The sequence below is a fragment of the Cololabis saira genome, chromosome 10, assembly GCF_033807715.1.
Source record: "Cololabis saira isolate AMF1-May2022 chromosome 10, fColSai1.1, whole genome shotgun sequence".
Taxonomy (NCBI): domain Eukaryota; kingdom Metazoa; phylum Chordata; class Actinopteri; order Beloniformes; family Belonidae; genus Cololabis; species Cololabis saira.
Window position 1 is genome coordinate 22,946,174 of NC_084596.1, and position 19,827 is coordinate 22,966,000.

At 38.2% G+C, this 19,827-nt stretch overlaps 3 protein-coding genes across 4 annotated transcripts; 2 read left to right on the top strand and 1 right to left on the bottom strand.

Moving 5' to 3' along the window:
* The first annotated feature begins 1,657 nt into the window (after positions 1-1,657).
* On the top strand, positions 1,658-4,974 carry LOC133451932 (uncharacterized). Of its 2 annotated transcripts, none has more exons than XM_061731089.1 (7): positions 1,658-1,776; positions 2,331-2,426; positions 3,786-3,814; positions 3,896-3,971; positions 4,065-4,199; positions 4,275-4,369; positions 4,459-4,974. In XM_061731089.1, exons 2-7 carry the CDS (start codon positions 2,333-2,335, stop codon positions 4,798-4,800), a joined length of 771 nt encoding a protein of 256 aa, XP_061587073.1. In that variant the 5' UTR covers positions 1,658-1,776; positions 2,331-2,332; the 3' UTR covers positions 4,801-4,974. The 2 variants fall into 2 exon arrangements, with proteins under 2 accessions (XP_061587073.1, XP_061587074.1); XM_061731090.1 differs by having other exon boundaries at positions 1,676-1,776; positions 2,328-2,426.
* Positions 4,975-5,248: 274 nt separating this feature from the next.
* On the bottom strand, positions 5,249-10,166 carry sf3a2 (splicing factor 3a, subunit 2). Its single transcript, XM_061731091.1, has 8 exons — positions 10,120-10,166; positions 9,192-9,462; positions 9,026-9,072; positions 8,629-8,738; positions 8,470-8,519; positions 6,032-6,172; positions 5,884-5,952; positions 5,249-5,788 (listed from the first exon to the last, which is right to left on the bottom strand). Exons 2-8 carry the CDS (start codon positions 9,387-9,389, stop codon positions 5,516-5,518), a joined length of 888 nt encoding a protein of 295 aa, XP_061587075.1. The 5' UTR covers positions 9,390-9,462; positions 10,120-10,166; the 3' UTR covers positions 5,249-5,515.
* Positions 10,167-13,850: 3,684 nt separating this feature from the next.
* On the top strand, positions 13,851-19,378 carry plekhj1 (pleckstrin homology domain containing, family J member 1). Its single transcript, XM_061732087.1, has 6 exons — positions 13,851-14,196; positions 14,366-14,433; positions 14,564-14,630; positions 15,701-15,791; positions 16,315-16,378; positions 18,218-19,378. The coding sequence occupies exons 1-6, from the start codon at positions 14,103-14,105 to the stop codon at positions 18,308-18,310; spliced, it is 477 nt and encodes a 158-aa protein (XP_061588071.1). The 5' UTR covers positions 13,851-14,102; the 3' UTR covers positions 18,311-19,378.
* Positions 19,379-19,827: the final 449 nt, after the last annotated feature.

Sequence of the window (19,827 nt, forward strand, 5' to 3'; positions counted from 1 at the left end):
GGTGGGAATGGAACAGAGCTCTTGTCAGAAGGTAACTTTGAACTCGCTTCCATTCCTGAATAAGGAACTGAGGAAACAGTAATGAATGGATCAGGGGGCCATTGAGAGTCTGGTCAATAGTGAGAAAGAAACTTAAACTGTTACATTCTATTGGTAGGGCCACTAAGATTGCTATTAACCCAGACTTTTTACCTTCTAGTATGGGCTCAGGGTTAACAAATGGGCCACTAAGGGACTAATATATATTGGACAAATGTTTAAAGGTCAAACCATGAAGTCATTTGAGCCACTAACCCGGGAGTTTGATCTTCCAACTCAGGACTTTTACAAGTTCTTGCAGCTGATGCACGATCTTCAGAAACATGAGGAATGGACAATTATTAGTGGAGATCCATCATAGATTGGAGATTGTTTAATCAACTGACGGGTTGGGACTGAGAGCAATAATCTTTCTTCATCTTTTCTGTTTCTTAGAATAAAGATGTACTTTAGCACTTTTGTATGCTAAATGGTAGTATCGACATGATCCACTCAACAGCAACATGTTAGGAGGCTAATTTGCAAACAATGAGCACAAAAATACATTTTATGCAGGTATTTGATGATAAATAACAAAAACTGACCTTGTGGGGAATTAAGACAGAATGAAAAACAATATCAATTCAGGCTAACATGGGTGGGCTTTGTTAGTTTCTATGTTATAAGTCACAGATCAGGGTATTTCCCACCGTCTACCCACATCAACAACTACAGAACTGCTGTCCAGTTACGGTTACTGATATTTAAGGCAAAAGCAGCGTGTGATTCAGGTTGAACTGGGAGAGTACCATGAGATGCATGAGTCACCAACATCAACACAAGTCTGTTTATAAACCCTTCCTCTCCCCTCCCACATACAGGTGGTCTGCAACCACCTACCCTGATAAAAGCCAGCCCTGTCACTGTGATATCTGTTATATAGCCTCCTGGAAGAAGCCACCATTTTATGTTTGCTTCAAAGCTTCACAACAGACGCAGTATGAAAAAATCCAAATAGTGAACAGGAGAAAAATTAAGTAACATGCACGGAAGCTTTTTCAGACTGATGTCTCTTGAGACAACGTTGCCACATGCCTTTAATGTGCTCAGTGTAGTAGTTGGTGGTTGGCTCATAAAAATAAATGTGTCAGTCTCTCAGTTAATCTGTGCCACGTTTGTCTGACTGATGCAGACATCATCTGTAAAGCAGAGCATCCCCACACTCTGTACCCAAGAACAGCAACGCTCTCTGCTGGTGGTTTATCCACCTGAAACCCAGGCAACTTCTCATAAAAACTGTGGTAAAACCTTGGAAGTATCTTTATAACAAAATATTTAATTTGTGGAATTTATTGGCCTTTTTTAAGAAAAGACAAAATACAAAAAAGGAAAGAAAAGATTGGTCATGGGAGCATTAAATCATTTGGGAATATGCAGTACTTATATATAGATATTACATAAAATGTCTCTGGCGCTGGTTACCAGAACTAGTTATAATATGCGGCCTATTGTCTTTTTGTCTTTTCTCTTGGGTTCACTTGGATGTGACAGCTGTAGGAGACATGGGGATGCCTGCTGGGCCTCAGTCAATGTCTCTCACTGACACCCGATCACTTTTTGTTTTTTCATCCTTCAGCACCTGTCCTTGGCCGTCAGACAGCTCATAGTGCGAGTGTGCTGCCTTCTCTGCAAAGCAACAACAGCTCTGTGACAAAGGTTCCTGTACCACCGCCCAGGCCGGCCCAAATGTTGAGCCAGGTAGGTCCTTATTTCTTTCAGGGCCAAAGGTCCTCATAGCTTGTATCAGCAGGATTGTACAGTAACATCACACCTTTTGTTTTTGAGTATTTACACAAAGGAAGCGTATCAGTCCGTCTCACTGGGGCCATTGCCGCATCTATTTATAGAGCTGCAAGGACATTAGCTCAATGTCCATCGAGAAATGTCATTTAAGTCTAAAGGCCTCACAGGATTCATCTATAAAATTTGAAGGTCAAGAAATGGACTCAATTTTATTCATATGGTGAAGACGTTCACGTTTAACTTGAGTCACTTTTGTGAAGCCAAACTGAATACTAATGACACTTTTTTACTATGCTTCAAATTAAAAAACACTGATAAACAAAACCCTAATGACAATGTAATTCACTGAATCGTCTTGTTTTTTAGAAAGGTAACACCCAGAAAAAAGAAATAGCTTTAAAAACAAATAACCTGCCATCTGAACATTACTCTGATGTTGTAAAGCATACGCATGCCTGAAATATGACAAACAACTGAAAAACCTCTCACTCTCCCTCTTCTCTGAGGAGGAATGGAAGAAAGTTATGAAACATTTGAGGAGGAGTTAGGGCCATCAAGAGCAGAACCTCCCCCACAGAAGCCTGTTCGACAGATCTGCAGACCAGGTGGTGACACACACAAACACACAGATGCTGAAACTGATGCCTGTGCATAAATCCATTTTACAGACTGTAAAGCTTAATATACAACTATAAATAATCCGGAAGACCGGCACAAGCAGCCACTGAAACTTGACTCCTGGTCAAAGGCGGTGGGGTTATAATGAACCTCAGCCATCCAGACGGATCATTAAGATAGATTCTATGAGTGATCATCTGCATCATTACATTATTGGTTTTGTTTGAAAAGTCCTCCAATCTTATTTAGGAGAGGGTTTTCATCCCCCCTCGAAATGAATTGATGTGACTATGGTGATAAAGACCTTAGCTTTAGCGCCATGACGCCATCATCAGGTCACCCCATGCATTTGCCAAAAGCTTTGGTTTTTAAATAGATGGAATTATTTGCTATTTTTCTATTGGTTTGTTTGGTGATGAAGGTATTAAAAACATACCGGTGGCTGAAACTTAAAACCTGCTATCTGAAAAATGAACTCTCCTGAGAGTATAAAATAAAAACTCAAACAATGATATTTTTTATGGATACACTGTTTTTGGGCAAGATTACTTTACTGTGTTAACAATACCGATTTAGCATTAATGAGTTGCAAAGGGGAGATTAGAAGATTTTGACTACTTTTTTGGATCATTTTGCAGACAGGCGCTTTTGCATTTTGGTCGACACAGAAAACCATATTTGTCATGTTACTCACTACATTCTTACTGTGACAGCGGCCTTGTCAATCTGTACATTACAGTGTTTAATTTATACCAACGTTGGTGTTCAGAACCAGTATAGAACCTCTAGGTTACAATGGTAAGGGATGTCTGGGTGAAACAAAACACTGCGTTTCCTTTACGAGAGCCTTGCTCTGTTAAACACGGAGCAGCTAGTATCATCATTTGCCTGTTTTAAAGCACCTGTTCCAGGACAGCTCTCCATCAGTGACAAATCAATGAAATCTAAATTATACCACTGAATTTAGGTAATCATCAGGACATTTGTCCATAACCTTCACCTCAAGGATAAGTGAGTCATGCAGCAAGACAAAAACAAGTAGTCTTAGCAGTAAAGAAGGATAAAGTTATTGTTTAGAAGTGGTCAAGTAACTCATGATATTAATCAAACAGTGGATGTTATCAGCAGTTGCCAGAAACACTTACGGTAGTTTAGTTTATTTCTTCACGAAGGACTCCCACCGGATATTGAAAGCAAGGGTTTGCATGCTTGTGTCACTCTTGTGTTGTTGGAATTTTTTCTCTGTAATTCAACATATTTGTCTTATTTAATTGCATTTTCTTTATCTCTCTGTCTTCCAATTATATTTCACAATAATTCAGTAAATCTTCATTTGTCTGTTACAGAAATGTATACAGCACGGAAAATCAGAGAGGTTAGCTGCAAAGAAACCTACAATTAAACTTCCATGTAGCTAAAATCTCAAAATACTCAGCTTTTTGTTGCTTTCTTATAGGAAGTGACTCCACTTCCACAGCAGCCACGATCAGAACCTAAAACCTTACCCAGAGAGGGCAGTTTTGGCAAAACAAGTGAGTCATTTTAATAATTCTCTTGAACATTCAAGCACAATGCAAATTCCCCATCCATGCCAATTACTCATTCACTTGTCCTCTTTTCTTCAGCATCCTTGCACAAAGCCTTGTCCATCCAGAACCTGACTCAGATAGAAAAACCGTGGGAAAACGTCACCCTCAACCGCTGTCTGTTTGTGGCCATCAGTATTCTGGTGCTCACATCAGGCTTACAGAAACTTAATGGCAAGTAAACATCACATCTCCGTTATAATTTTACAGTAACATTTTGCATGATCGTTTTATAACTGAAACCCACAGAAACTCTTCGTGGTCATGGAACAAGTGAGGAGGAGGAAGAAGCTGGACTGACGATGAGGCGGTCAGGACTGAGGCACAGAGGCCAGCCGCCAGAGGTAACTGGGATCAGAACTTCTCTAAATCACAGTTAGAACTTAATCAGCCATAAACCTGTTCACGGTTTGTAATGCTGTCCATCTTGTAGCCAGAGAAATCTTTGTGGGAGGTCTTGTTGTGGTGGCTACCTGACTTGGATGATGAAGAGGAAGAGGATGAGGATGATGAAGAAATCAAAAGAGGAAAATCAAAGAGAGGAGTAACATCACGAACATCCAAAACATCCACTGGTCTGAGAAATAGGCCACTGCCAGACAAAAAACTCCTGAAGGAAAGACGTGGGACATTAAGTGAAAGAAGAGCCAAGAGAGGCAAAGAGAGGGAGATAAAAGACGACCCTGAAGAGGGAGCAGATGAGGATAACAAGGAGACGGTGCCTAAGAAAAATAAGAAGTCGGAAGAAAAGAAGAAAAAAGCTAAAAAGGTTTGAATGCTGTAGATGTTGCAAAATATTTTCTCTCGTTAAAAAAAAAAAACTCAGATCTCTCAACAAAGTGTGAATCAAACTGCAGAACAGGATCAGAACTGACATGTTGCTGTCCAGGAATTATGTTTTTTTTTGTGTGAAAACAACTTCAGTTTCATTAAAAATATTTCAATTGGATGCATGTTCTGCTCCGTTTATTTAAATCCATGTGATAATCTGATTAATTTTTGGTGTTTGAAGATATCTTTGAAAACCTGCCCAGTCGAACTCAGCCAAACGATGATAGCAGCTCGACCAGACTGAACAATACAAACTTCAAATCAAGACTTAAAGATTTGTTCAGTATAGTATGTTGTTTACAAGAGCTCAGTAAATTCAAGCCTTTATCCTTATGAGTTCAGGAACTGCTATATGTTTTATGTCTTTATAGAAGCACAGATACACTTGAATATTTGCAGTTTCTCAAAAGGTATTTAATTACAAAAAAAAAACAATCTCACAAGATCAGCTATTCATCACTGCTCAATATCAAGATATATAAAAAGAAGAAAAATGGCCACATTAATAAAACAGCCTTCTCTACACATTTGCAATAACCAAACAAATGTATAAAAATGTACTGAATGTATCTGCAATATTTAAAGGATGATGGACACTAGACGGGAAGGGCAGAGTCACTGAACAACGTGACAGAGAGCAATCATGAACACTCAAAGAATCAATTATTAGATACTGATAGGCCCTGTGGTGGGGGGGGTCTCATCGGCATGGGGGGCATGGCCATCTGATGAGGCATGTGGGGGGTACCAGGGGCGCGAGGTGGTAGAGGAGGTACTGGCATCCCTCCTGGTGGGGGGGGAGGCAGACTGTCGGATGGCTGACGAGGTCCTCCTCCACCCATGAGAGAATTGGGGTGTTTCACAGTGGGAGGTACTGAACCGCCAGACTGGGAAATAGCTTTCTCCATTTTGAAGTGGAATTGCAGGAAGAACTGTGTGAAAAAACATAGATAAATCAAAGTGCATGTTTTACATGAAATATGCTGGTTGGCTTTGCGATACCTAATTCTCACAAACTTATGGGTACCTGTTTAGTTTCTTTGTTCCAATGAGTCCAGAAGCGGTTTTCTGCTTTATCAATTTCCCTGCTGGGGACCTATAACAGCAAGCATGTCAGTTGAATATTACAGAGAGACATAAGCATAATAAAGGCTCAAAAGGTGAGCCCTACTCACTTTGAAGGCGATAGTTTCATATGGTTCAGCAGCAAACAGCAGATACTGCCAGCGACGGTCAGGGGGCTCAATACGCTGCTCATAGGCAGACATGAAACGATGCCGGGGTCCAATTCCTTCAGCAATCTCCGGATAGTCAATCTGATCAACAAAAGAAAAAGGAAAAATCAGTTTGATAGTCAGATGTCTGGATGACAATCTAGAAATACCATGTAACGACATTAATGGACTGTTCCAGCAGAACATTTTATAGGAATGTGACAATGATGCTTCTCATCTGTGTCTCATCTGCATAACAACGTTCTAATCATAATATTGATCAATCCTCTAAATAAAATAAACAAGCAAAATTTGGTCAAAATTTCATGTAGTATGTGGCTTTGGTTTAATCACTAAATATGAAGCGCATAAGGCCAAACTTAAAAACTACTCTGCCGTTTTTTTTTATTCAAATTACCGTATTTATTCCCAGAGGAAAATTAATAAAAGGTTTGTCAGTCACTTTGTAAAAAATTAATAAATATAAATGTGTATATATATATATATATATATATATATATATATATATATATATACATACATTTTATTTCAGATTCTTCAATCTATATCAGTTCAAGACCACAGATGACACATAAATATAATCATTACAGCTAATAAGTCCAGAATAATTTAGATCAAGACTTTCAAGAAACTAAGTATTTTGTGTCACTTCCTGTTGGATCAATTAAAACCAAATTAGATGTTTTTACTTAGTTATTCAATACCAAGGAATTTCATGTACCTGTGCATGAATTCCTCGACACTGCAAGAATTGCAGGCACATCAGAGTCACAATCACTTGCATTTGCCCATCTTGGTAACTTGAGAAAAGATCTTAATACATCATTAAAGCCACCTGAAGCTTTTACATTTATAGATTTACTCTAACCACATCAGATATGACTGATGAGGCGGATTACAGTACGTTTTTAAAAAGGGACATGTGCCAGCATATAGTCCACAAAGTTTGTAGTAGGTCTACTGTTGGTATATAGCTACTGATGTAACATAAAGATCGGAGGACAATGTAGTTCCCCATCCACCCTTGTTTTAACAAATGCAATCACACCCTTTTAATGATTAACAATAATATTTCCCATCACACATCTGATTTTGCATTCAACTTACTGGATAGATCTCCCACATAAAGATAAAACATCCAGTGACAATATACCTCATTGGTAAACCCATTTGTCATTAAAAAGATAGGATCCCATCTAACTTCCTTGGTTTGAATAGAATACCAAAAAATAAAAAGCAATAACCGTATCAAGTATGAGGAATTCCCTCCTTCTTCCCATTTAACAAACATGTTACCATGCTTAATTTCATCAAATGCCTTAAATCTATCCATGAAGCACATGAATGTTGCAGTATTACATGTTCTGTACTGGCTAACAACTTCTTTAAGTGCATAGATACACAAATCCCTTTTTTTTTTAAACCAAATCGATCATCTGTAGTCATCATATACTCTTGAAGCTCATACCTAAAAGGATTTGTTCAAAACCCTAAAGGACATTAGCCACGGGCTCTCCAATTTCCATTGTTGATATTTTTCTAGGTTTATCTTTGATGTTTGGTACCAACAAGAAGGATAACACAGGATCAGGCAGCATGCCATGTATTAAAACTCCAGAAAAACAGATGTCCAGTAACACTGAATTCTACAATTAACATACTTTAGATGCTCTACTTTTATTTTTGGCTGCTACATGCTTTGTTGATTTTCAAATTCTGAATTCTGTGTATATCTCATGTCATATAATCTAACAACCACACCCTCGTTATTGATCACATCCCCATACAAAAAAATTAGCACTTTTAATACAAATAAACATTACTTTATTTCCTAAAATGTCCCCGCATTTAAGAAATACTTAAATGTACCAGAGGGCAGGGTCATCTTTTTGCGATTTAATAAGTCATTTATTTATACGTTTAAATAAAGAATGTGGATATTTCTTATGTTCCCGCTCTGGATGTTAACTTTCCCTGACAGTATCTTATCTTAAAAAGCTTCCCTAGCCTCCTAATGAAGTTCAGGCACAAATTCAGTCCAACCTGGCCTAAAGATATACCGTTTGGTCCTTTTCAGACAGTTTTTGCAATCAGTTGGGCAATGATCAATCTTAATATACATTTTCCATAAATTCCCTATATGTGAACTGTAGCACCACTTATCATCCTCTGCAAGCTTTGGACAGTTTAAAAGATACTACATGGCCCATAATCAAACTATGATTTTAAATGCAGCCCTGTATTAGGAAACAGTTGGAGATTCTAAAGATGAAATGATGAGGCTGCTTTTGCTGTTACTGGCTTTCAAAGAGTCTCTCTGGCATTTGAGACGTACATTTAATTCAAGAATTAAAACAATGTTTCATTGGGGCACTAACCTGGAAAAGCAAAGACTGTTGACCGGTCTCCTGGTCCCTCTGTTTGGTAACTATGAGGAAATAGAGAAAGACATGGCCCATAAAACAATCGGTATAATATAATCTACATTTGTTATACATAAATGACTGCTGTGATAAACAGTAACACAGCAAACTTACCTTTATATCCTGGTCTACCAATTTTTACAAATTTCTTGACCTCAACTTTCACTTTCGCTGGAGCTGGTTGAGCAGGAGCTTCTTTTGCCTCTTTGGCTGCTCTCCGTGCTCTGAAGCACAAAATAAAAAATCATTTCATTTGTAACAAACACTGTCAACTGGCGGTTGCCTGACTAAACTCTCGCTGTAGCTCATTTATGAAATCACATTTAAAACATGTAAAAACTGTTTACACGCCATTAAAGACTTTCACTCCGATGCAAACATATTACATCCAAAACATTAAATGTGCCAAATTGAATTCAACATGTCAAATTCTGTCACAAGGGACAATTATTTGGACTCGGTAGACAGCTATATTAAAACACATGCTGGAGTACAGATTAGGTGGACTCACAGGTTGGTCTGATGTTTTTTTCCTTGCGTGTGAGCCAAGTAGCTACCCTGCAATACAGAGAAGGGAAGTTTGTGAGTTTACTTTTTTTAATCAAGATGCTTGAATACCAAGAAATAGCCCAGAAGTTAAACTTAACACACACGGTCCAGACATTGTGCTTCCTCACCTCATTGTTGTGAAGTGTCAGACAAAGTTTGCACTCATATGATCCTAAATGATTTTTCATAAAGTAGGGGTCTTTGTTGATGTCAATGGTCTCCAGAGCCAGCTGGCGAAGCCGCTCCCGTCTGTCGCGGTTGCTCTCAGAGGCAGACGCCACGCCACCGCTGCCCGTCTTCCCTCCTGCTCGATGCTGGAAATCCATCTCTGCAGGGTGATGAACTTAATCCCGTGGTCAGAACAAAACTGGAATATCCAGTCAAATCCCTCCTGGTGCTCTGTAACAAAATGTTATCAAGTAAAATACATAAAATGAGTCACTGCTATTAATATACTTTATTTAGAGGCACATTACAGACCAAAAGTTTGGACACACTTCCCCATTTGTTTGAATGAGAAGGTGTGTCCAAACTTTTGGCCTGTACTATATATCCAACGATCAGTGTGTGCTTAAATTAGTTTGTTGCTTTCTTATACAACATGTATTTACATAACTAAGAACACAACGCACCTTTAAATAAATAAACTTCTTCATAAAATGACACTGTGATCAGTCTGACTAATGTTTCCTCGAGATTCCTGAATAAAGATTATTTAAGGAAATGTATTAATACAAAAAATAAAAGTAACCAAAACTGTAAAGGTTAAATTATTTAGAGTTAAATTTTATAGTTTCGTGAGATAATTTACTACAAATATTTCTCTACTCAAATAAACGATTCTTTTAAAACCAAGTTTTCAGTCTGAACCTCTGAAGCCGCAGCATTGTGATCATGCTAAGCTAACGGTGTTATCGGCTAATAAAATACACGCCTTTCATAGGATCTCAACAATCGAACTACAAACAACGGAGATATATATGCTGTGAATAACATATCCAAGACTTAATGAGGAAAGGTAGATATATCAAAGTTTACTTCTTCAAAACCACTTACCTACTCGACAGGATACACCGACAGTTTAACGCAGGCGCAGACTGTGCTGAGCTGAGCGTGGCTCGTAGCTATGAGCGGGGCCGCTACCGCCACCTGCTGGACTGGAGTGGGAGCGCGCTGTTTTTGCTTTAGTTTTTTTTTTGGTTGTAGTTTTTTTTTAGGGGGCGGGGAGGGTGATTTATGTGTGTATCAATTCAATTCAATTTTATTTGTATGGTGTTTATTACAACAGAAGTTGTCTCTCTGCTCCCGAGCAATTATTACATACACAATGGCAGGTAAAAAAATCTCCTAGTGGGAGAAATATGTTAAGCCAAACAGGGGAAAGGAAAACCCCTTTAAGAGGGAAGAAATCTTGACCAGGACCTGGCTCCTAAGGGGGGACCCTCCTGCTGAAGGCCAGCTGGGCAGAGCAGGAAAAGAGAACAGACAACGAGAATGAAGAACAGCGAGAGGAGAGACACAGACACAATGGGTAGCTGGTGCACTACAGGGATGACTATATAAGCAAATGCAGAAGACAGTGAGGTGGGACAGCAGGCCAGGATGTCCGTGGGCATCCAAGAGACATCTATACAGACAGGTGGAAGCAAGCAGTGGGATGGTCAGAGCATGGGACTGCACGGCCGCATGCAGCTCTGGAAGCTCTGGCCTGCAAACACGCACAGAAGAGAAAAAGAGGGGGCAGACCAACACAACATATTACAAGAACAATGGATAACAATGATGGTGATGAGATACTTTGAATTAATACCTGAGGGTTGATCTGATGAAAGGAAAGAGAAGGAGTGGTGATGGACACCACCTAGTGGATCATGTTGGTGTCCCCCTGCGAATAAGGCCTATAGCAGCATATCTACAATGAAGCTGGTTTGAGACAAACTGTTTTGTCCTATAGCTGCAGCTATGACTGCTAACTAACACACTAGAGGCTGGAGCCTATTCATTGAATTACTTGGATATCCTGCTAAAAACACATAACAGTAATCTAGCCTAGAGGATACAAACTTGTGAACTTATTTTAACACATCACTCTGGGAGAGGATGTTCCTAATCTTTGCAATATTATGGAGATAGAAAAACGCTGTTTTACACACCTGATTAATATGCTGTTTAAAGGGCAAGTCCTGATAGAAAATAAAAGAATAGAATAGAATAGAATAGAATAGAATAGAATAGAATAGAATATGCCCAAGAGGAGAAATTCACTTGTGCAGCAGCAAACATACACACGCTCAACAATTTTTACAAAATACACACGAAAGTAAGAGAAGGTATATATATAAAAGAGTATATCCTAAAGAAAAAGAAAAATAACCAATATAGCTAAATAATTAAAAAAGAGCAATATAAAAAATGAGCAATGACCAAAAGAAATACTAAACCCGAAAAACGAATAATATATACATGTGCAAAAATACCAGTGAAGTATTTAGAGGGAGAAGGTTATTGCACTTTCAGAAAAACAGGTTATTGCACTCGAGTGACTAGAGTTGGTTGTTGTGGAGTCTGATGGCCAAGTAGTATTGGAGGCCATCACAATACCGTGTAATCCCTCCCTAAAAAACTTGGGACCAAAAATAATAATCTGTTTTATCGGAATTAGAAGTTAAAAATTAGCAGTCCTTGAAGAGATGCCTGAAGTTTAGCTAACGGGTCTGTTTTATCTGGGTTCAAAGACAAGAGCTGCGCATCATCAGCATAGGAAGGAAAATGTATGCTGTGATTCTGGATTATAATTCCCAAGAGATGCATGTATAAACTGAACAAGATTGTCCCTAGCACTGAAAGTATGGATGTATACTCAGCCACCACTTTATTAGGTACACCTTGCTAGTACTGGGCTGGACCCCGTTGTGCCTTCAAATGTGCCTTAATTCTTTGAGCCGTAGATTTAACAAGATGTTGGAAACATTTTTCAGATATTTTGGTCCACATTACCATGACAGCATCATGCAGTTGCTGCAGATTGTGGAGGAGTACAGTGTACTCATTGTCATGTTCAAGAAACCAGTTTATTTGAAACCAGGTGATTAAACCTTTGTGACATGGTTATCAGAAGATGGCAACAATGTGGCCATAAAGGGGTGGACATGGTCAGCAAGTAACAATACTCAGATTGTGGGGTTTAAACAATGCTCAAGTGGTACGGTACCACTGGTACCCAATGGTACTTACTGTTGGCTTTCTATAATCTCAAAGCAGTCATTCTCTGACATCCTCAAGGTATTTTCATGCAGAAAAATGCTGCTTGCTGAATATTTTCTCTTTTGCGGTCTGAAAAAGAGGAAATATCCAGCAAGCAGCATTCTCTGTAAACCCTAGACATGGTTAATGCTTGAATATCCCAGTGGATCAGTAGTTTTTATAATATTCAGATCAGCCCATGTGGCATCAAAAAACCTTGCAAAATAATAATAATAAAGTCTCTTAATTTCCCTTTCGTACCCATTTTGACGCTCGGTTTATATCTCATGAAGAAATCTTGACCATTTTTTATATGCATAAATGTATTGAGTAATCTGCCATGTGAATTGTTGATTAGCTATTTGTGTTAAGAATTAATCGAACAGGTGTACCCGATAAAGTGCCATAAAGATATGTATATATTTATTTACGTTACTTCTGCTGCTGATCACCTTCTACACTGCCATCATACAGTCTGTTCTCTGCACTTCCATCATTGTCTGGTTTGGATCGGCCACCAAACTAGACAGGCAACGGACAATTAGGTCTGCAGAGAGGATAATTGGGACTAACCTCCCATCTATCCAGGACCTGTACCGGTCCAGGACCAGGAAACGGGCAGGTAACATCTCTGCAGATCCCTCACACCCAGGACACAGTCTGTTTGAACTTCCCCCCTCTGGACGGCGCTACAGAGCTCTGTACGCTAAAACCTCCAGACACAGAGACAGTTTCTTCCCCCAACCTGTTGCTCTGATGAACTCTCATCACTCATAGAGTCTCAGAGTAATCAACCTTTCCTTTTATCTATATATCATGGATTTTTACTGTCTGCATTACTTTTATACTTTTAAATGTTTTTATATGATCATTTTTATCTTGTACTCTTATTTGTTGATAGTTTTATCTTTTTATGCCTTCATATGTGCAGGATTTTTACCTTTCTATATTCATATATTAAATTTTTATATTCCTTTTTATATCATCCTATCTTAGTAGTTGTTCTGTGGAGGAATTTGGAACTGAATTTTGTCAGGGTTATGTTTTATATCGCTGCACTTAAATATTTGTGTTTTTTGTTTTATTTGCCGTTGTTGTTTCTTATTTGTACTGTTACTGTAAAGCACCTTGAGCTGCGACTTTCGTATGAAAGGTGCTATATAAATAAAGTTTATTATTATTATTATTATTATTAACAACTGTGCAATAATAATAATAATAATAATAATAATAACCACAATCATATGCTGTAACAATACACCTATCAATAGCCATGTCTACCTCATACTGCTGCACCTTTCAATTTTTTTTTTAATTGTATATATGTTAATAATAGCTGTCATTTGTCTATTTACTGTACAGTGAGCCAAAATAACACAAATTCCCTGTCTTGTTTGACCTGACTTGGCCATTAAACCTGATTCTGAATTATTTTTTGACCCTTACGAGTTACCGTAGAAACGTACTATCAGTGGGCGGTGCCTTCTTCCCCCAGAAGGCTCTGTTTCCATGGGGACGCGACAGCCAATCAGAGACCAGATTGTAACGTAGGTCCGGTGTGTAGTGTGACGTTGGACTTCAGCGTACATACTTGCCCGCTGAAATGATCAACCTCTCCAAATCATATGTCTTCAGCTAACAAAGCGGCGGACTTAAGGAAACAAACACAAAAGACAATTACGTCGTATTGCTGTTAGACAACTCCATGATGTTTTCGTTTAGAGAAACGTGCCAGTCTTAGCCCAAAGCTTCCTGTTTCTGTGTCCTCGCTGAATGTTCCTCCATCGGTGACCGCCATGCGTTTCAACGAGAAGGAGCTGGTGAGCCTGAGCCGCCAGCCGGCGGAGATGGCGGCTGAACTGGGGATGCGGGGACCCAAGAAAGGAGACGGTAAAAGTGATTATTACTTCAGCCTAACACTCACTTCCGCTTTGGGAGGCAGTTAATAATAGAGGAGTTCATTAAATGTGGCAACAGCTGCACTGCACATGTGTGTGTGTGTGTATGTATATATATATATGGTTGAGTCTAATCCCAGCTCATGTTTGCTGTCATGCAGTCATGAAGAGGAGGCTAGTGAAACTAGTCGTTAACTTCCTCTTTTACTTCCGGACTGATGAGGATGAGGTCAGTCCAGTAAAAGCCCATCCACAACTCTATATTTAGTCACAGTATTTGTGTATTTTGATTGTATTCTCTGTATATTCTCACTAAGTGAAACGACTTCCGCAAAATGTTTGTTTTTGTTATTGTTTAGCCAATCGGAGCTTTGCTGTTGGAGCAGTGCAGGGTGGAGAGGGAGGACAAGCAGACTTTCTCTATCGGTGAGCAGCAGTGTCTTTACAGTTGCTTTGCATATTTCACATTAACCCATGTGCTGTCTTTGGGTCAAGGGAGGGTGAAGGGAGAAAAGAAGGAAAGAAGGAAGAAAGGAGAAAAGAAGGAAGGAAGTAGGAAAGGGAGTAAGGAAGGGAGGAAAGAAGGATGTAAGGAAGAAAGTAGGAAAGGGAGGAAGGAAGGGAGGAAGAAAGGGAGTAAGGAAGGGAGAAAAGATGGAAGGGAGGAAGTAAGGAAGAAAGGAGAAAAGAAGGAAGGAAGTAGGAAAGGGAGTAAGGAAGGGGGAAAAGATGGAAGGGAGGAAGTAAGGAAGTAAGGAAGGGAGAAAAGAAGGAAGAAAGGGAGTAAGGAAGGGAGAAAAGATGGAAGGGAGGAAGTAAGGAAGAAAGGAGAAAAGAAGGAAGGAAGTAGGAAAGGGAGTAAGGAAGGGGGAAAAGATGGAAGGGAGGAAGAAAGGAAGGAAGTAGGAAAGGGAGTAAGGAAGGGAGAAAGGGAGTAAGGAAGGGAGAAAAGATGGAAGGGAGTAGGAAAGGGAGTAAGGAAGTGAGAAAAGAAGGAAGTAAGGAAGAAAGGAGAAAAGAAGGAAGGAAGTAGGAAAGGGAGTAAGGAAGGGAGAAAAGATGGAAGGGAGGGAGAAAGAAAGGAAAGGAGGGAGGGAGGAAGGAATGGAGAAAAGGAAAGAAAGAAGGGAGGGAAGAAAGAAGGAAGGAATGGATAAAATAAGGAAAGAAGGAACGAAAAGCAAAGAAGGTAGTAAAGGAAGGAATGACGGAAGGGAGGTAGGAAGAAAATGGAGTAAATGAGGGTAAAAAAGGAGGAAAACAGGAAAGGAAGAAGGAAGGAGAGAGCATGGCAGGAGGAAAGAAGGATAGAAGAATTGGGTCATTTTGACCCAAAGACAGCACAAGGGTTAAAAGCAAAACATTTCCCCTCACTTGTGAAGACTTTAAAGATTTTTTATTTTTATGACACTGGTGTTAGTTTTCGTGCTCCTCACTTGTAAAAACAAAGCCCATCACTTATAACTTTACTTTACAGTTTCTGTTTCATCTTGCAGTGTTTCTAGATGAAGCAGAGAGGAAGTACCTGTTTGAATGTAACTCTGAGGAGCAATGTGGGGAGTGGATAGACTCAATTATAAAAGCGAGGTAAGACTGGGCCATTTATACCTCAGTATCTGTTTTAATCTGAGAGTATAAATTGACCTTTTTTATTCTTTCTTCTTGGAGGGTTACCTTTTGACCTGAAATCTGTTAATAACTGAAAAATGAAACTGAATTCAGTTGCCTTATGGCTAATGCACAACTTAGTCCCACATAATTAATTGCGTAAGTGAATTTAGACACACTATAACCATTTACACTTTTGCATGATGCATGCGCCAATAGCCACTGACTATTTCCTAAAAATAGTCCATGCTACAAAGAAAATTGTACTTCTACCCTGCAGAAATGGAAAGAGAAGTAATCGCACAAGAAGTATACAATTTTTACAAAGATATTATTGTGTATTCCCTTGTTTTTTTTTGTTTTTGTTTTTTGTTTGATGTATTTATCATTTTAAAGATATTAAGGAGCCTTCTGCCTTATACTGTCTGACTATATCAAAGCTGCACCTCTAATCACTATTGTGTTTGATTAATATACTCTGTGTCAAATTCATCTCTTGCAGTTATGAGTTTATGAGGAAAAACCTTATATTCTATCGAACTGAAATCCACAGACTTACTGGAAAGGTGAGACCGCTTCTGCCATCAAATCAGTCTTGATGCCAGTCAGATTGTACCCCCCAAGAATCAGTTTCCAGCCTTAGGAATGTTTGCATTGTGGAATGATGTGGCACTGGAGTGCAAAACACCACAAGTATTTGTACTTGATTGGTTGATAAATTAAGGGATGTAAAGTTGCATAAAACAAAGTGTACCCTCCGCAAATAGGTTTCAATAATTGGGACATAAAATAAAACAAAAAAAATCCCAAAGTCCTTACTAGGTCTTTAGAGTTGGGTAAATACAAGCTCAAATAAACAATAACACACAACATAATAATACCCCGTCATAATTTCTCTAACAAAAACTAAACCAAAATGCAGAAGCATTGTGTGAAAAATTAAATGCACTGCATAAATCAGGGTTCAGAACCATCCTTTTTTTTATTTCTTTTTTAAAGCATCATTGTTGTCTTTCTGATATTATTATACTCACATCATTAGGAAGGAATTTTGGCCCACTCTTTTTTTAACAGCATTAGTTGGTTGAGGTTTGCAGGTAGCTTATGCAGAGTTCTTTTAAGATCCCACCATGACTGCAAGCGGATCTGGTCCTGTGGCTACAAAAGAAACTCAAAACTCATCCACCACTGTATTTGACGGATGGTATGAGGTGTTTGTGTGGGTTTGTTAGGTTTTGTTTTTAATAAATATAGTATGTCCTTTTCGCCTTGTGGCCCATAGAGCCGGTGTTTATCTCTGGTTTTTGTGGCGCAAACAAACAGGTGGTAACCACCCCCAGGATAGGACGCTATCGCTGGACCCATTCATACACCTGGGTGAAGTGAGGACAGCCGAGAGTAAAGAAGGGTTCCAAGGTTCGAACCCTTCAGATCTTGAGCCCGAAGCCCTAACCACTAGGCCACTCTGCTTTTAATGAGCAATTTATTCTTCAACGGCATGTGACGTAGTTGGATGGCCACTCCTGAAACGACTGGTAACAGTCTTCAATGTTTTGGGTGTTTTGTGTACAATATTTAATCTTTCAGTATGTGGATCCAATTTGTTAAATGATTTTCCAGATTGATTGGCTGTTTTTTCTTCTCTGAAATCTTGGTGTCCTTTCTCTTTGGCAACGTGTTAACACACCCTTGAATGTTCCAGATAAGCAAACTAACAAAATTGTTTTCTCACATATCAATTAATCAAGTGTATTTCATCAGCAGCATCTGGTTACCACCTCCTCCATCGTCTCTATTGAAGCAGGATGCATGTACTTAGTTTTTCACACAGTGTTTTTGCATTTTGCTTAGGATTTGTTCATCGAATAATATCTTGGTAATTCTTTTCTTCTTCATCTGAGGTTTTTAGGTATTTAGGCAAGTTTATCTATATAAGCACAGTTCAACCATAAGGTGATTCAAAGTGCTTTATGGACATTAAAACATCATCACATGATAGAAAAAAAAATAAAGCATTATTCGAAATTTAAACAAAGGGGGGAAAAACAGTTAAGATATGATAAAGTTTTGAAAATAGTTTCTTATTTTAAGAGTTGGTATGGGTACATTTATTTATATATATTTGTACTGTATATCCTGGTTTGAAAACTATATTGCAACTAAGTTGTGCAACTAAGTAAAATTGGCCTTTTCACATAACTGTCTGTATTTAGGGTTTTGTTTGATAATGTTGTGAGTTGCAATGCTGATGTTTATACAATCAATTCCAAATTTTATTTTATTTTTTAGTTTGATAACCCATGACAGAAGATGTATATGTTCACTGAGAACTGTTTCCCAAGAATAACAGGCACTGCCCCCCTGCATTTTTAGAAGAGTGTACTTATTGCAACCTTTCTCTGCAGGACCCATTGGAACAATATGGTATATCTGATGAAACCCGCTTCCAGGTGAGCAATGGTCTACACCTTGGGTCTAGAGATGCATCCTCCTTGTAGACCTGTGTTCAGATTATTTTCATTTGAGAACCTACCATTCCAACATGTGTTTCACACTGGTTTTAGAACCGCACCATTACTCTTAAAGCTTCAGTTTTGTTTTTCATTTCTTTTTTTTTTGTCTAAGAGGTGCAAAGATCACATAACATGGTTTCTTACGACATGTAAAATTACAACTCAAATCATATGTATTTTATGATTGTCAGGTAATGATGGGTTTTTGTAAAACTAAGCACTTTTAAAATATATTTTTAGAGGATATAACATACCTTTTTATGTCTTATTTTCAGACTTCTGCCTTAGTTAATAAGTGATCTGTAAACATGTTTTTATAGTATGATTTTTATCTGGAACGTTCATTAGATTATATTGAGAGGCTGTGATTGGGTGTGTGGCTTTCATTCTGTGAGTGTTTAGTTTCAATCTAGCACATATAAACATTTGGCGTACACCAAATCAAATCTGACAAAATACTTTTTAGTTTTATTTTTTTGAGAAACTTACAATCTGTACCTTGCTTAAGTTGCAAAAACTATAGCAGAATAATTGCTGATTTGAACTTCACAAAGCATTTGACCTGCTGAGTTGAGCCACAAAATGAAAAAATGTTTTCAGCTGTCCTTGTCCTGTTTTTATTTACCGTGTAACCTATGTAGACTGTTTTTTTAAACTATCCTTTTGCACATGTTCCTGGGTGTTGAGGGTTCATTTTTAATAGAATTGCAGTAATTTACTTGAACCTTTTATCTACCTTTTTTGTGTCGCTGTGAATGAAATTCTTTTGGGTAAATTGTTGGACCACATAAGGAAAACACTCTTGTCTCTTGATTCCTTAAACATTAAACATGACATTTGCAACATTTCAGAAAAGAGAACATTTTGCTCTCAGCCATATTTCCCCATAAGGTTTGCTACGTCATACATGGTGAAATATTGCTTAGTCAAGAAACGTGTCATTGAATGTGTTTTTGTTTTAAAAATGTTGCACATAGAAAATGTTTAGTCTCCTTTTACTTTTCACTGTCATCCTTTTTTTTTTTTCTTTTTCAATTAATAAATCAATTTAAAAAATACAGTGCACTGCGTTTTAATGCAATGTGTCTTTAATAAAAACATTTACCCATCTGAAAGTTTTAATTTTGAATGTGTTTTAAATATGGGTCTGTGTGATGCTGTTCAAAAATCAGCAATATTGTCATATTTCTCTTCACCACAATTAACACGAGTATTCGTGTCTGTTTTGATTTACACCTGTGGTTCTTAACCCAAATTCTTAAACTCTAAATCGAATCGACCAAGTTTCCTAAAACGTTGCATAGCATCAAAGTACAACATCACACAGAATATATCTCATCCAAGTCTGAGTCATGTTAAAAAAAATGTTTAAATGCACCAAAGGCATTTTGACACCATACATTAATAAATTAAATATATAATAATATTATATATAAATATAAAAAATGAAGTAGATTAAACGAGGCTTTTTTTCTCCGACTCGTTACCTTAGCAACGTAAAG

Bases quoted from the DNA above. Each gene is read 5' to 3' on its own strand.
- LOC133451932 (XM_061731089.1), top strand. From the start codon at position 2,333: ATGGAAGAAAGTTATGAAACATTTGAGGAGGAGTTAGGGCCATCAAGA. The intron at 3,815-3,895 runs GTTAGCTGCAAA...GCTTTCTTATAG, and splicing joins CAGCACGGAAAATCAGAGAG to GAAGTGACTCCACTTCCACA. The intron at 4,200-4,274 runs GCAAGTAAACAT...TGAAACCCACAG, and splicing joins AGGCTTACAGAAACTTAATG to AAACTCTTCGTGGTCATGGA.
- sf3a2 (XM_061731091.1), bottom strand. From the start codon at position 9,389: ATGGATTTCCAGCATCGAGCAGGAGGGAAGACGGGCAGCGGTGGCGTG. The intron at 5,953-6,031 runs GTGAGTAGGGCT...TTGCTGTTATAG, and splicing joins ATGAAACTATCGCCTTCAAA to GTCCCCAGCAGGGAAATTGA. The intron at 5,789-5,883 runs GTACCCATAAGT...TTTTTCACACAG, and splicing joins GGAACAAAGAAACTAAACAG to TTCTTCCTGCAATTCCACTT.
- plekhj1 (XM_061732087.1), top strand. From the start codon at position 14,103: ATGCGTTTCAACGAGAAGGAGCTGGTGAGCCTGAGCCGCCAGCCGGCG. The intron at 14,631-15,700 runs GTGAGCAGCAGT...TTCATCTTGCAG, and splicing joins CAAGCAGACTTTCTCTATCG to TGTTTCTAGATGAAGCAGAG. The intron at 15,792-16,314 runs GTAAGACTGGGC...CATCTCTTGCAG, and splicing joins GACTCAATTATAAAAGCGAG to TTATGAGTTTATGAGGAAAA.